Source organism: Parasteatoda tepidariorum, chromosome 3 (assembly GCF_043381705.1).
Source record: "Parasteatoda tepidariorum isolate YZ-2023 chromosome 3, CAS_Ptep_4.0, whole genome shotgun sequence".
Classification (NCBI taxonomy): Eukaryota; Metazoa; Arthropoda; class Arachnida; order Araneae; family Theridiidae; genus Parasteatoda; species Parasteatoda tepidariorum.
Window position 1 is genome coordinate 4,452,630 of NC_092206.1, and position 17,669 is coordinate 4,470,298.

Consider the following 17,669-nt stretch of genomic DNA (forward strand, 5'->3'; position numbering starts at 1 on the left):
GTCGTCGTAACATTGTTAGTCGTAAATCCAAAATTGGGTTGGCTGTTCTCTCAATGACGGTTTTAAAATATATAAGAAAATTAAAGAGTCCAAATGTACAAACACAAAGAAAATAAAGGAAAAAATTATTGTCTAAACTGAATTCAAAAACAATTTCACCCTCACGTATCTAATTAGATTCAACTTTTTCAACACGCCCTACTATCAGCAAAAATATAGAATATATTTTCCAGGCGTATTAACTATTTCGTACCTTTTTAAGAAAATGAAACTAATATCTAACGCACGTTTTAAATGTATACGTGGTAAATGACATAATATAGTAAATGTAAATGACGTAGTACAGTAGTAAATGACATACAAAATACTAGAATATACAGAGGCAGAAATTGTTCACAATATTTATCTGTTCTAAATTTTGTGAATCGTAAACAAATATTTTTACTAAATACAACGGGCAGAAAATAATGTGTAGGTAATAAAATAATATAAGCTACATTGCAACAAACAACAAAACTAACCACCACATAGGAGTGGAAAATACAGACCAAAATATAAAATATTTCAAGATGATTAATTTATATTTTTAATGGGCTTTGATTAAATCTCTTTGATTACATTGATCTGAATTGATATTATTCAGGAACACCATAAATTCAATCAAATTACTACACGCAGAGATAGTTTAACTGAAAATTTTTTAATTGACATTTCCATTAGTTAATAAAATTTTTATTAGCTCATCTCATAAATCTGGCTAAATGTTTATCTAAAAAATAGCACAATTAAGAAAAAGAATCCTTATTGAACCAATTATTTTTTTATAAAGGTTTCACTCAGAAAATTATAGAAGTTTCATTTTTTTCCTAAGTACTAGCCCATACTTTTTCATTAAATTTAAAATTGAAGTATTTGTTTTGTACCCCTTTAAAATAACTTGAAACCTGAATTTTCCAGTTAAACTGTAAAGAGTTATTTTCATGGAAATACAATGAAATTACATACTAACTTTTAAGATAGGCTGTTAATATATTTATGAATAAAAAGTGACATTTTGTCTTACCGTTCATTTTAAGGGAATCAGACTTTTGGTCTGAACCAGCAGCGTTTTGCGCCCGACATGTGTAATTGCCGTTACTTGCGGAATCTAAATGTTTAAGTGTGAGAAATGAAGTGAATTCATCAAAAATTTTGATTGAAATCTTTTCACTGTTTTGAAGAATTAGACCATCTTTGTACCATTCGAATTGGAAGGGTGGATCACCTTCGATGAGGATGCACGGAACAGCATTTCTCAAACCTTGACGCAAATCTCCAGAAAACTGAAATGGTTTAATGACAGGTGGTCTTCCACCTAATACAAAATAAAAACAAAAATAACTATAACATGAAATATTAAGACAATATAATTTTGAAATTCAATAACTAACATAAATTGCTGCGATACTAGCATACATGTCCTCCAGAAATATACTACTTAAAATCATTGTTGATGCTGTCAAGCATTATTGTCACCAAGTTCAATGGAAGATTCAATTCAAAAATAGTTGCCTCAGGAACCATTTAAATATCGTTAAATATCTATTAACATTTCAAATATCTGGCATAGAAAATACTTAATAATTAATTAGGAAGAAAAAAAAGTTTTCTTATGCAAATTCATTCTGAAATACAGAAACTGATGTTTATCATACAGTTGAAGTTGTGAGTGAAAAAACTATATTTTTCATTTCATTTATAAAGAAATTTATTATTAATTATTAATATAGCATTGATATGTCAAAATGCATGTTTTATGAAGGTGCATATTTTATGATTATATGCATATTTTATGAATTTTTGGATGAAAATGATGGATAACGAATGATATTTTTAGGTTCTAAATAATCTGATAATCTTTTCAGGACTAAATAATCTGATCTATAGTGGATTCAACACATTTAAGTATAAGTGTGAGTGATAATAAGTTTTATAATTTTTAAAAAAATATTTGAACCATGTTTAGATCTTACTTATTCACTAATATTAAAATTATTTTCACAAAACTTTATAATTATTAACAGAATATTTGTGCATAAATCTCATTAAATCTTGAATATTTTTTATAAAAGAAGATAAGAGATACAAACTTACCTATGATGAAGGAAAGACTACTTGCGAGGATAAGTATAAGCATCCATTTCATCTTGAACAGATATTAGAGCACGTTTTTTTTCCTTCACAAATGCTTATGTACAACTTATAACATATATTCGAAATTACACATGCACAATATATTTAAGTACTCAAGATAAAATGCCATAAAAAACACGTTTACAGAGCAGGCTTATAATCACAACAATGACTACACCATGTCATAGCAACTACAGACTCTCATTACTGTGTAAAGGCCTATTCTGATACTTGGATGGAAACAGATATTTTAACAGTATTGTAGCGCCACATAGTGACAAAAAAAGAAGATAAAAAGATATAAAATTCTCAACCGTAAAATTAACAATAAATTTATTAAGCTTCATTTAAACTTTATTTTTGATCACAGAGAAAGTTTGCATTATGGGTAAACTATTAGCTAGCATGTAGGCACTTATCGAATTCTATAAAATTGAATCACATAAAAGCTCAAAGTTCTTTTATAATTTACAAGCAATGATTTCGGGTATAAAGAACTAAAATAAGTAAAATAGGCAAAAAAAAGTTTTTTTCAAATTAATATAATGAAAAATGCAATAATAATAAATAATCATTTAAAAACCTCACCTTTCATATTTAATGCATCATATTTTTCATCGTATCCAGCAGTATTTGATGCCCGACACGTGTAATTGTCAATGCTTCCCACATCAAGCGTAATTATGGTCAATACTGAAGCGAAATCATAAATTTTTTCGATTGAAACAGTATTCTTTGATACTACTAATAATTTTTTTTTTCCAGAACGAGATTTAATGTGATTCACATTAAATCTGTTTTGATTTTGCTGTGCAACTACTAAAACTGATATTGAATATAACTTATATTGAGTAAAACTCAAACAAAATTATATACATTGAGAAGAATCAGTTTTGAGCTTTGGATATTTTAAAATAAAGATTTATTTAGTTGTTTCGTATTTAAAATAATGCTACAATCAAAAAAGCAACATCAATAATAACGCTGCAATTAAAACTTATAAATTAAACAAGTATTAAGTCACAAAAACATATCTAAAAAGTTGAAACTTCCTCTCAAATTGCAGAAATTTTATCATTTATAAAAACAAATCTTAAAGTTTTACATTAATTAAGAACTAATTAGTCAGTTAGAAATGGAAATAATATTACACCAATAAATATACTTTTACAAAAAAAAACAACAACCCTACTACCGATAAAGCAGAAAACATCCAGAGACAAATAGCAAAATTTTTTTTTTCCAACGCAGAATAGCAGCGAAAAAAAGAAAAGAAAAATAATAAATAAATAAAATAGAAAATGCGTTGTCTATGTAAACACTGAAAATACTTGTCCAAACATTTATTAAGAGGCGAAATGTACAATTGAACACTCCAGAGCCGCAGTGGCTCAGGGGATAGAGCGCTCACCTCTCAAATCCCAATGAGGTGAACCGGGTTCGAATCAGATCGATAGCTGGTCTATAAGAATACCACACCCGGCTCACACAGAGTTGTTTTAAAATATCCTCAGTGGTAGACGGATCATGGGTCAGAGTCCTCTTGTGGTCAAGTAAGTCATGGGAGATTTTTGTGGTTTCCCTCTCCATGTAACGCTAATGTGGATTAGTTTCATAAAAAAAAAGTCCTTTATTAAGCGAATTTCTTCAAATATTTGACCCAGGAGTTCTTCTAGATTGGGTTCACAATGACAAGGCTACGGAGATGAACATTGGTAGTCGTAAACCCAAAATTGGGTCAGATGCTCATTGACGGTTATAAAATAAAATAAAAAAAAATTAACACTCCAAATGAACAAATACAAAGAAAATGACAAAAGAAATTTTCATTTTGTGTAAATTGAATTCAAAAGCAATTTCATTCTCACGTACCTAATTAGATTCAACTTTTTAAAAATGTCCTACTATCAACAAAATATAGAATATTTTTCTAAGCATATTAATTTTTTCGTTTGTTTCTAAGAAAATTAAAATAATGCCTAACGCACAAGCTGATTTCTAACGCGATATTAGTAAATGACATACAAAATGCTAGAATACACAAAGGTAGTAATTGTTCACATTGTTTATACATTCTAGATTTTGTGACTCATATACAAATATTTTGTTTTATACAACGGGCAAAAAATAATGAGTAGGTAGTAAAATAATCTAAGCTATATTGCAACAAGTAGCTAAAATAACCACCACATATGACGGGAAAATACTGAATAAAATCTAAAAAATATTTTAAAATGGTTAATTTATATTTTTAACAAGCTTTGATTACAGTTCAATCAAATTAGCGAAATTCAATCAAAGTACTTTACGCAGAGACAGTAGATAATTTTTATAAGATCATCGCATAAATATGGCTAAATTTTTATCCAAAATAAAACACAGTTAGGAAAAAGAATCTTTATCAAACCAATAATTTTTTTAAAAATGCTTTCAAAAAAATAATTTGAAACATGAATTTTCCAGTAAAACTGCATGGAGTTATTTTCATGGAAATACAATGAAACTGCATACTAACTTTTGAGATTGGCTGTAAATACATGTACAACTAAAAAGTGACTTTTTGTCTTACCGTTCATTTTAAGGGAATCAGACTTTTGGTCTGAACCAGCAGCATTTTGAGCCCGACATGTATAATTGCCATTACTTGCGGAATCTAAATGTTTAAGAGTGAGAAACGAAGAGAATTCATCGACAGTTTTGATAGAATTCATCTCATTGTTTTGAAGAATTTGGCCATCTTTGTACCATTCGAATTGGAAGGGTGGATCACCTTCCATAAGGGTGCACGTGATAGCAATTCTCAGACCTTGGCGCAAATCTCCAGGAAAATTAAATGGTTTAATGGCAGGTGGTCTTCCACCTAATACAAAAAAAAGTCAAAAGATAATTATAATAAGAAATTCTAAGACAATATAGTTTTGAAATTCAATGAACGCAACGAAATTAACATAATTTGTCGCAATATTTAGCTTACAAACATAATATCTTCCAGACATGTACCATAAAAAAAGCATTGTCGATGTTTTCAAGCTTTATTGTCACTAAGTTCAAGGGAAGAATCAAGTCAAAATTATTGTCGCAAGAATAATTTGAATATCGTATCATTTTAAATATGATCCATAGTAAAGTACTAAATTATTAATTCGAAAAAACAAACAAAAATTAGACTCTTTTTATGCAAATTCATTCAAAAGTATAGAAATTGACGTTTACCATACAGTTGAAGTAGTGAGTGAAAAAACTGTATTTTGCGTTTCATTTATAATTAAAATTGAATATTAATTATTCATATAGCATTTAATATGTTCATACAGTATGTAAGTAAAAATATTCATATTTTATGAATTTTTGGATGAAGAGGATAAATAACGAATGATATTTTAAGGATTTGATAAATAATCTAATCGATAGGTAATTCAGCAAATATATTTCCAAATTTATAAATGTAAATCTGTCTTTTCATTTTTCATTGTAATTTTTCATCAAATCATTAATCTTGAATTAAAGTAGGTGATATTTCAAAGATAGTTTCTTATAACCAACTCATTTAAGTAATTATGAGTGACAATAAGTTTTGTAATTTTCAAAAATATTTTAACCACGTTTAGATTTTAATCATTCACTAATATTAAAATTATTTTCTCATTAATTAGAGAATATTCGTACATAAATTCCAAAACTTAAATCTTGAATATTTTTTATAAAAGAAGATAAAAGATTGAAACTTACCGAAGATGATGGAAAAACTACTTGAGAGGATAAGTATAAGCATCCATTTCATCTTGAACAGATATTAGAGCACACGTTTTCTTTTTCACAAATATTTATATACAACTTTTAACAAACATTAGAAGTTATATATACCTAATATATTGAAGTACTTATGATAAAATGACATAAAAAATACGTTTACATAGCAGGTTTATAATCATAACAAAGGAGTACACCATGTCATAGCAACTACCGACTCTCATTACTGTGTGAAAGCCTATTCTGATACTTGGATGGAAACAGATATTTTAACAGTATTGTAGCGCCACATAGTGACAAAAAAAGAAGATAAAAAGACAAAAAAATTTTAACAGTAAAACTGAACACTGAAGCTTTTAAACTTCATTTTTAAATTTATTAACTTTCATTTAATTTTTTTTAACACAGAGAACGCTTTCATTACGTGTAAATTATAAGATAGCATGTAGGCCTTTATCAAACTCTGTAAAAATTAATCAAATAAAAGCTTTTTAAAATACTAAGTTCTTTTATAATTTACAAAGAGTGATTATGGCAAAAAGGTCTATAATAACGAAAATAGGCAAAAAGAAGTCCTTTTTATTAATATAATTAAAAATACAGTAATAATAAACGATCATTTGAAAACCTCACCTTTCATATTTAATACATCGTATTTTTCATCGTATCCAGCATTATTTGATGCCCGACACGTGTAATTACCAATGCTTCCGACGTCGAGAGTGGTTATGGTCAAAACTGAAGCGAAATCATTAATTTTTTCGATTGAAACAGTATTTTTTGATACGAGGGATTGACCATCTTTAAACCAATTAAAGTCGAATGGTGCATCACCGGCAATAACTGCACACATTAAACTCGCTCTCATGCCGATTTGGAATTCACCAGAAAAATGCATCGGGTTGAGTTTGGGGGATTTCAAGCCTAGAAAATAAAATAGAAAAATATCTGTAAAAACTACTTAATAATTTTGCCTAATTATTTAAAAAATTGTTAAAAAAAATGTACCGTCAGCAGATGATTCCACAACAAATGACAGTTACAATAATAAAATAACAAATATTAAGAAAAAACAACAAAATCTACTTAAAAATGAATCTATAAAATATGTACTCCTTTAAAAATATATTTATACCTCAAAACGTAAATTTTATAATGATTTTCAGAACGATTTTTAATTTAAGTAATTCATTATAAATTGGTTCCGATTTTGTTGTGCAACAATTAAAATTTATATTGATTACAACTAATAATATCAAAAAAGAATTTAAAAAAAAAACTCAAACAAAATAATGAACATTGACAAGATTTAGTTTTGAGGTCCGGAGAAAATTGAGACTTATTAATTTATATTGTTATTGAGATAATTCTGTAACCAAACTGCAGTTAAGACTCATAAATCAAACAAATGTTAAGTCATAAAAACATATAGTAAAAATAACACTCTTTGAATCTTTCTCTTAAATTGAGATGGCCGAAATTTTAGAATTTATAAAAGCAAATTTCAAACTTGCACATTATTAAGCACGAAATACTAGGATGGAAATGTAAATAATTTCGCAGAAATAAACATAATTTTCAGAATTTGTTTAACTAACCACTTAAGAGTAAAAAGCATAAAGAGACAAATAGCAAGATAGTTCCTTTATGTCTCAGAATTCCCCCCCCCCCCAAAAAAAAATGCATTACGTTGTAAACTCTGAACAAAATTGCCCCAAACATGCAATAAAAGATGGAGTGTGCAATTGAATACTCCAAATTTACAGATAGAAAGAAAATGGGGGGGGGGGGGGNGGGGGGGGGGTAAAGGAGAACAGAGTATCGGCTAAATTAAATTCAAAAACATTTCAACTCTCACATACCGAAATTGATTAAACTTTTTGAACTACTGGCATTTTAGCTAATGGGCAAATTTGGTAGAATCTTTTTTTGCCTCTATATAATTTTTCTATCTAATTATATGAAAATAATCTTTATTGGTTTGCGAAAAAGACAGGTCAAAATACAATTATTTACATGCAAAATTTAATTATTGAATTCATTTTCAATCCTTTTGTATATTTCTGTCAAATTCGAATTTTATTAATATATATAATATAGATAATTAAAAGTATTGTGATAGACGCCGTGTTTAAAGATCCAAAATATAGCTAAAGAAACAAACAAACATAGGAATTGTTCACAATGTTGCAAAATGAAAGCTAAAAATGTTAATTTCTACCAGTGCAATATATATTTAAATTACTTATCTTTTTATTATTTTATGAAGTTTATTATTTTTTTCCTGTTCTGAATAGTGTTATTTTACCTAACTAAAAAGTTATTCAAATTCTTCAATAATATCTGTCATATTAAAATGTCATATTAAATTGTTAGATTATTTTTCAATCTAACAATAATAGAAATCTGAGATAGATTAATAATGACTTTTTCACGCATGTATTAAGATAGATATCTTGAGAATAATGCAGTTTGATTATTAATTTGAAAAAAATTATTACACATTCAATGTTTCACAAATATAACCTTTCACCATATAATACATAATATCAAAAGAGAAACATTTATTTTATCTAATTAAAGCATGCTGTAAATGGTTATGAAATTTCTCAAAAGCATAAAATGTATGCGAAATCCTACATACTTATAGTTAAAATCATTTCATAAAACATCAAATTGTGTACAAATCATATTTGAATGGAGAGAAAGACTGAAACTTACCGAAACTGAGAAGAAAACAACTTGAAAGGATAACAACAATCATCCGTTTCATTTTATTTAGAAGAAGTTGAAGAGAACGTTTTTTCGAGAATAATGAGGTATTACTTAAAACAGATTTTAAATAATCAGTAATACTGAAAAAGGAATATAACATACAAATAGTATTATAATTATTTAATCACTGTATAAGACAACTTAATGACTAATACAACACCATGTCGCAGACAGTGGTGACTGCCATTACTATGTGAAGACTTTGATGTAATTGGGGAAAATAGAAATGTGAACAGTATTGCAGCGCCACACAGTGACAGTAATGGAAAAGAAAAGAATTTAATAAATGTAACTGAAAAATAAATATTGAAATTCTAATAAATATAATAAGTGTAATGTATTTTGAAATAAAAAAATATTTCACGTTATGTTTAGTATTTTTGATATTTATTAAATAGTTAAATAAAATTTTCAAGAGTCTGTGATAATTGAAAGTAAGGGAGCAGTTTTCATAAACAAGTATCATTAACAACGAATGTATGAAAACTAATTAAGAGGCCATGCTTTAATGTTACAGGCTTAATTTTTATGAAAATACTGTATTTCATAAATGTAGAATAACTTTTCCAAAAAAATAAATTTTTTGAAGGAATTTTTTTTGCCTTGCTCTTTTCAATTAGACGTTATCATCTAGATGTTGTGCAATAAACATCATTGAATTGGATGAAAAATATGGAAAGAGCGAAACGAACTTTCCGTGCACTAAGAAATAAAAATAACAAATACAGATTACACGTTGAATAAAATCATACACATAATAAATTCTACATTAAGAAATAAACTCTATAAAAACGAGTTCACGAAAAAATACTCTTTTATAACAGACATTTAAAAAAAATTAAACTCAACAAAACCTCACCTTTCATATTTAATAAATCGTATTTTTCATCGTATCCTGCAGTATTTGATGCCCGACACGTGTAATTGCCAATGCTTCCGACATCAAGCGTAATTATGGTCAATACTGAAGCAAAATCATTAAATTTTTCAATTGAAACGGTATTCTTTGATACGAGGGGTTGACCATCTTTAAACCAATTAAATTCGAATGGTGCATCGCCGGCAATCAATGCACACATTATACTCGCTCTCATGCCGATTTGGAATTCACCAGAAAATTGCATCGGGTTGAGTTTGGGTGCAACCAAGCCTGAAAAGTAAAATAGAGAAATATCTGTAAAAACTGTTAAAAAAATTATTTAAAAAAAAATGTTTTAAATGCTTCTTCAGCACATGTTACCATAAAAAAGAATAGTAATTATAATAGAATAATAAATATTAAGAAAAAGTTACAAAATTTGCAAAAAAAATTAATCTACAAAATAAATGCACCATAAACTTAAATTTAAAAAATTTTGAAAACGAAATTTACTGTAAGTGATTAATATAAAACTGTTCCACGCTGTTAGAACTTTCATTCTAGATTTACTGTAAAATAACAGCCGGCAGTACATCCAATTAAACATAAAGTTTACGGTAAATAACATTTCCTACCTTTTTGATTTTGAAACAGTTAGCAGCTAGTGTGGTTTAAATACCATGAGTAAAAAACTATACACTATTTCCCCATACAATAACATGAAATAATCGGTATCGTTATGCGAAGAAGACGGCAGGACAAAATATGGGTATTTATGTGTGAAATTTAATTATTGAATTTTTTTGATTCCTCTTATGTATCTCTGGCAAATTCAAATTTTGATTAATGTATATAATTAAATATATTGTGTTAGACGCCGTGTTTAAAAATCCAAAATACAGCGAAAGAAGCAAGGAAAAAACAAACAAACATTGGAACTGTTTATAATATTGCTGGAAAGAAAACTAAATATGTGAATTTCCACTAATGCAATTTATATAGATACATATATTACTTCTATTTTCATTATTTTATAAAGTTTATTTTTTTCCTGTTTTGAACAGTGTTATTTTTCGCAACTGAAAAATTATTCAAATTGTTCAATGACACTTGCCATATTAAAATGAATAATTGTAAATTTTTTTTTTAATCTAACAATAATAACAATCCTAGATATGCTTACAATAATAATGATTATTTTATGTACTTATTAAGGTTGAAATTTTGTGAATAATGCAATTTTTTCAGTAATTTGAAATAAATATTCAAAAACTTCCAAAATTGTTTTGCAAATATATGTAGCTTTTTCCGAAATCAAACATAATATCGAAAGAGAAACATTTAATTTTATATAAGTAAAGCGTGCTGCAAATGATTATGAAGTTTCTTAAAAACATAAATTGTATGTTATAGCTAAAATCATTTTATAATACATCAAATTGTGTACAAATCTTATTTGAATGGAGAGAAAGACTGAAACTTACCGAAGCTGAGAAGAAAACAACTTGAAAGGATAACAACAACAATCATCCATTTCATTTTATTTGGAAGAAGTTGAAGAGAAAGTATTTCTTGAATAATGAGGTATAAATTTAAACAGATTTTAAATAATCAGTAATACTGAAAAAGGAATGTAACATACAAATATGAATATAACTATTTAATTATTGAATACAACAACTTAACAATGACTAATATAACACTGTGTTGTAGGCAATGCTGACTGCCATTACTATGTGAAGACTTGATGTATTTGGGGAAAATAGAAATGTGAACAGTATTGCAGCGCCACACAGTGGCAAAAATTGAAACGAAAAGAACTTGCCTAATTTAACTGTAAGTTAAATATTGACATTCGAACAAATATAATAGGTGTATTGTAATTTTAAACGAAAAAATCTATTTTACCTATGTTTAGCATTTTTAATATTCATGAGATAGTTAAATAACGTTTCCTGGAGTCAGTGAATAAAAAAAAAAAATAACGAACAGTTTTGATAAATAAGTACCATGTATAACAAACGCATGAAAACTAATTCGGACGTCATGCTTTAATATTATACACTTCATTTTAATAAAAATAATAAATGTATTTCATAAATGGTGAATGCCGTTTCTTAAAAATGCTTTTAAAAATTAATTAAAATGTACTTGTTATTTTAATTAGATGGTTACATGATGTTACGCAATTGAGATCATTGAATTGTGTAAAAGCAAGGGGAAAAAATGAAAAAAAGAGAAACGAAATTTCCATTTGTTATAAAATAATAATTGCAGATAATGTGCTAAATAAATGATAGGCACCCAAATTCTATAGAAATGAGTTTACGAAACAATACTATTTTATAACAGACATTTAAAAAACACTAAACTCAACAAAAACTAGGAATTCAACATAGTTTCGAAACATCACCTAAATTTTCCAAATAAATACAATTTATTTAAAGAATATTTTTGCCTTGCTTGTTACTTCAATTACATGGTATAGTATGATATTGTGTAATAAACGTCATTGAGTTTAATGGGGGGAGGGGGCAATGGAAAAAGACATACGAACTTTCTTTGCACTAAGAAATAAAAATAACAATTACAGGTTACACGTTGAATAAAATCATACACAAATTAAAATCTATTAAAATGAGTTCACGAAACAGTACTTTTTAGTATAGGCATTTAAAAAAATTAACTCATCAAAAACAAGGAATGAAACATAGTTTCGAACCCTCACCTATCATATTTAATGCATGGTAATTTTCATCGTATCCAGCAGCATTTGATGCCCGAAACGTGTAATTTCCAATGCTTCCGAAATTAAGCGTAATTGTGGTAAATATGGAAGCAAAATCATTACATTTTTCGATTGAACCAGTATTCTTTGATGTGGGAAATTGACCAACATTAAACCAATTGAATTCAAATGGTGCTTCCCCGGTAATCGAACAGGCGATATAGAAATGGAAACTATGTATATTGCAGCAATAAACATAATTTTACAGAGAAAAAAAATTAACTCACCACCAATGAATAGAAAGCATCCAGAGACAAATAGCAAAAACAGTTCCAGTACAGAATATCAGAAAAAAACTAACTGCATTACGAGTGTAAACAAGGAACAAATTTGCCCAAACATGTATTAGGAGACGAAATGTACTATTCAACACGACAAATTTACTAACACAAGAAAATGGAGAATAAAGTATTGGCTAAATTAAATTAAAAAAAAATTTCATTGTCACATACCGAATTAGATTAAATTTTGTAAAGATGTCCTACAATTAACAAAATATAAAACACATTTTCAGAGCCTATTAACTATTGTATGCTTCATTAAAATTATATAGATATCTAAAGCACAAAGTGATATCTAAAGCGAAAATGACACACAATATATAAGTATTTTAACAGAAATTGTATAAAATACTTATATAATCCGCCTTTTGTAAATCATGAGAAATAAAACTTTTTTTATATACAATGGGCAAAAATCGAGAAGATTCTATAACCGTTTGTTAATACCAGCAGGTCTGCTTGGTGAAACCAAATGAATTTAAGGCAAAGTATGCGTTTCTTGTTTTTCAGTGGCATGTGTATGGCCTAGACGCCAGCCACACACACGTCACAGCCTTTTTATAGGGTGGACCCACTCATACATCCATTCATTCATCCACAGACCGCAATTTTAACCTGAACCAGAGAACGATCAATCTCCGATTCAGTACCCCCAGATTTATAATTTGTGATCTGATTATGGTGGATGACCTTGTGACCCGACAGATTTAACGTGCACCAATCACCATTTACTGTACTCACCTACTGTAGAGATCGTACTCACGACCTCTCGGATATGGGCCCAGTGCCCTACTAACCAGGCTATCCCGGCTCCTAGTAGTAAAATAAGACAGCTATTGATTTCAATGCAACAAAAAGCAAAACTAATCACCACATATGACAGAAAAATACAAACTAAAATCTTATATAATTTATAATTGTTAATTTATATTTTCATTGGACTAATGTTCCAACAAACGAAATTATTTAGGAACATTCAAAATTCAAGCAATTTATGGTATACAAAATAGCCTAACAAAACTTTTCCCAATTGGCATTTCTGTCAATTAATCTTATTTTTTATTACAATAGTTCATATAATTGATTGCAGAAATCTGGCTAAATGTTTATCCAAAATAAAACACAATTAATTAAAAGAATTTTCATTAAATCAATTATTTTTTAAAAATGCTTTTACTCAAAGTATACAAGCTTCAGTACAGTCGATATTTTTCCTTTAAGTTTGAAATTAGGAGTACTGGTACCCCTTCAAATTGATTCGAAACATAAATTTTGCAGTTAAGCTGTATGGAGTTATTTTCATGGAAATACAATAAAATTGGATTCTAACTTTTGAGATTGACTGTTAATATATAAAAATAAAAAAAAGTGACTTTTTGTCTTACCGTTCATTTTAAGGGAATCAGACTTTTGGTCAGAACCAGCAGCATTTTGAGCCCGACATGAGTAATTGCCGTTACTTGCGGAATCTAAATGTTTAAGCGACAGAATCGAAGTGAATTCATCGACAGTTTTTATCGAAATCTTCTCATTATTTTGAAGAATTTGGTTATCTTTGTACCACTCAAACTGGAAAGGAGGATCGCCTACCAAAAGGGTACACGTGACAGCAATTCTCAGACCTTGACTCAGATCTCCAGAAAACTGAAATGGTTTAATGACGGGACGTTTCCCACCTAAGGCAAAAGGGAAAAATATTTTAAAAAGAATTTTTTTTGAAAATTACATATTATATGGAACATTTAATTACAATTCAATAGAAGACAGAATCTTGCAACGAAAAATTAAGAGTCAAATTAAATAAATAAGTAATAATAAAAATAAATTATCACCACATTCGAGCCTTTAGAGGACGCTATACCGCTGGAGAGATCCTTTACGGGCAATTTTTTACTTACATAAGTGGTTTAAAATTTACCGTAACACTAAAAAGTGAATTCAAATAAACCATAAAGTTTCAAACACTTTCCCCCCCTCCAAAATATTAAAATATAACACAATTTGGCAGGATTACGCAGTTGGAAAGTAATTATTCCACGATTTGTTTGCATTTTGATGTTTTAAAAACATTTATTTAGCATTAGAAACTAAACGTATTACTCTTGGTTTACCTGAACTTCCTTATCTCTAAACTTTAAATTATCAACGTAGGTGAGAGCAGAATTGGCCATCAAATGTTTTTCTAGCTATATAGCGTCCTTTTAAGTATTCTTGCCAAATTCCATTTTTGTTAATATATGGTTAATAATAAAGTGATAGGCGCCGAGTTTAAAGATCCAACATATAGCTAGAGAAACAAACAAACATAGGAACTGCTTATTATCTTGCTAAAAGACGGCTAAAGTTGTGTAGTTCTACTAGTGCAAAATATGTTTACGCAAATTATCTTTATATTATTTTATGAAATTTATTTATTTTGAACTGAATAGTGCTAATTTTCGCAAATAAAAAATCATCTAAATTGTTCAATGATGTCTGTCATATTAAAGTGAATCATTGATTATTTAAAAATATATATTTTTGCAGACCATTTAAAAACACAAAACAGAGAGAGACATTTTAAAATTTTTTCACATTTTAAACATGACATGGGAATGCATAAAAACTCAAGAATTACTCTAATTAAAAGTTAATTTCACAAATGTTAGTAGTGATTGTTTCTATTTAAAACATGATGCAATTTTTCACTGGAAGTTCTTCAATGTTGATTTGACTTTTATACATGAATAACAACAATCAAAGATATGCTCACAAAAATAATTACTACTTTACGCAATTATTAAGGATTTATTAGGCATTATAACATAATTATTAAAAATAGGTTTAACTGTTGATTTGAAAAAAAAATTCAAAATTATTTTCCCAAGTATAACTTTTCACCAAACCATGCATAATATCGAAATTGAAACACTTGATTTTATCTAATTAAAGCTTGCTTTAAATGATTATGAAATTTCTTAAAAACATAATATGTATTCAAAATCTCAAATATTTATAATTAAAATCATTTTATAATACATCAAATTGGTTACAAATCTTATTTGAATGGAGAGAAAAACTGAAACTTACCGAAGCTGAGAAGAAAACAACTTGAAAGGATAACAACAATTATCCATTTCATTTTATTTGGAAGAAGTTGAAGAGAACGTTTTTTCGTGAATAATGAGGAACTACTTGAAGTAGATTTTAAATAATCAGTTATACTGAAAAAGGAATATAACATTCAAATGTTATTATAATTATTTAGTTATTGAACAAGACACTTTAGTGATGACTAATATAACACTGTGTTGTAGACAATGCTGACTGCCATTACTATGTGAAGACTTTGATGTACTTGGGGGTAAATAGAAATGTGAACAGTATTGCAGCGCCACACAGTGACAAGAATGGAAAATAAAAGAGCGTAATAAATTTAACTGAAAAACAAATATTGAAATTCAAACAAAATATAATAAGTGTAATATATATCAAAATGAAAAAAAAAAACTATTTTACGTTGCGTTTAGCATTTTTGATATTCATCAGAAAGTAAAATAAAGTTTTCCAGAGTCAGTGATGAGAAAAAATAACGGAACAGTTTTGATAAACAATTACCATTTACAACGAATGTATGAAAACTAATTAAGACGTCATGTTTTAATATTAAACATTTAATTTCAATAAAAATAATAAATATATTTAATGAATTTGAATAAATTATCCAAAAAATAAAATTTTTTAAGGAATAATTTTCCCTTGCTTTTCACTTCAATTAGATGGTATAACATGATTTTGTGCGATAAATATCATTGAATCCGATGAAAAAAATGAAAGGAGAGAAACGAACTTTCCAAGCACCAAGAAATAAAAATAACAACTACAGATGACATGAATAAAATCATGCACACAAAAATTCTATTACAAAATGAGTTCACGTAATAATTTTTTATAACAGACATATTTTCTTTAAAAAAATAAACTCAACGGAAGCTAATAATTCAAAAAATTTTTGAAACCTCACCTTTCATATTTAATACATCGTATTTTTCATCGTATCCAGCAGTATTTGATGCCCGACACGTGTAATTACCAATGCTCCCGACATCGAGAGTAGTGATGGTCAGAAATGCAGTGAAGTCATTTACTTTTTCGATTGAAACGGTATTCCTTGATACGAGGGGTTGATCATCTTTAAACCAATTAAATTCGAATGGTGCGTCACCGGCAATAACTGCACACATTAAACTCGCTCTCATGCCGATTTGAAGTTCACCAGAAAACTGCATCGGGTTGAGTTTGGGTGCACTCAAGCCTAAAAAAAAAAAGAATATATTTTTTCAAACTTTATCAGACTCGTTACAAGAATCCTTACTTAGAAAAATTAATTTAAAAAAGACTACTTAAAAAGCAATAAGTGTGAAAAGCTTTTTAAAGCAGCTGTCAATAAAAATAGATTTTTAAAAAAAATTTGATAAAAATATTGGTCCAAATACAACTGCTCATTGATAAATATATTGAAATTTTCTAGTTGTATGACTATAATGGCTCATACAAAAGACAAGGTATTAATAACATTTAATAAAAAATACTTCAGTCAAAGTTTATACAATGTTTGCAGAATTGCCTAGCAAATCTTATGATCAGTTACAGTTTTTGAAACTTTTTTTTAATCTATTTTAGAATATGAAACAAAAGAGCTTTAAACTTTTAGAGAAACGAAAAGCGTTCGTTAAATTTGGGTTACTAGCTATGTATTAAAATAATGTTATATAAGTATACGATATGAAAGTTATAAATGCAAAAAAATATTTCTTAAATGAAAAACCCAGTACATTTTAATGCATATCTAATAATGTTTCCAATTTCAGCACATAGAAAATAAGTCAATCCTCTGCATAAATAGAAAAACAAATTAATAAGTTGTAAATTGAAGCAGAATAAAATTGAACTTACCATTGATGAGTAGAAAACATTCAGACATTAAAAGCAAAGTAATTCCTCTATGTGGAAGAAATTTAGTAGCGAACAGCATTTTTAGTGAGTTTCTTAGGCCCTGAAAAAA

The 17,669-nt window shown here is 27.9% G+C and overlaps 1 protein-coding gene across 13 annotated transcripts in view; it reads right to left on the reverse strand.

The window, feature by feature from the left end:
* Positions 1-17,669, reverse strand: part of LOC107444895 (cell adhesion molecule Dscam1) — a 143,955-nt gene that overhangs the window by 97,246 nt on the left and 29,040 nt on the right. The window contains exons 2-3 of one of the 13 annotated variants that reach the window (XM_071178205.1): positions 17,561-17,660; positions 16,629-16,919 (exon numbers count right to left, since the gene is read on the reverse strand). The exons of 7 other annotated variants lie outside the window; for them this stretch is intronic. In XM_071178205.1, coding sequence (XP_071034306.1) covers positions 16,629-16,919; positions 17,561-17,639 — 370 coding nt within the window. In that variant the 5' untranslated portion in view covers positions 17,640-17,660. Of the gene's footprint in view, positions 1-1,063; positions 1,355-2,133; positions 2,384-4,741; positions 5,033-5,901; positions 6,168-6,555; positions 6,847-8,643; positions 8,902-9,556; positions 9,848-11,040; positions 11,295-16,628; positions 16,920-17,560; positions 17,661-17,669 lie in introns of those variants that run through there. 5 more of the 13 variants (XM_071178208.1, XM_071178223.1, XM_071178218.1 and 2 more) reach the window with 5 other exon arrangements.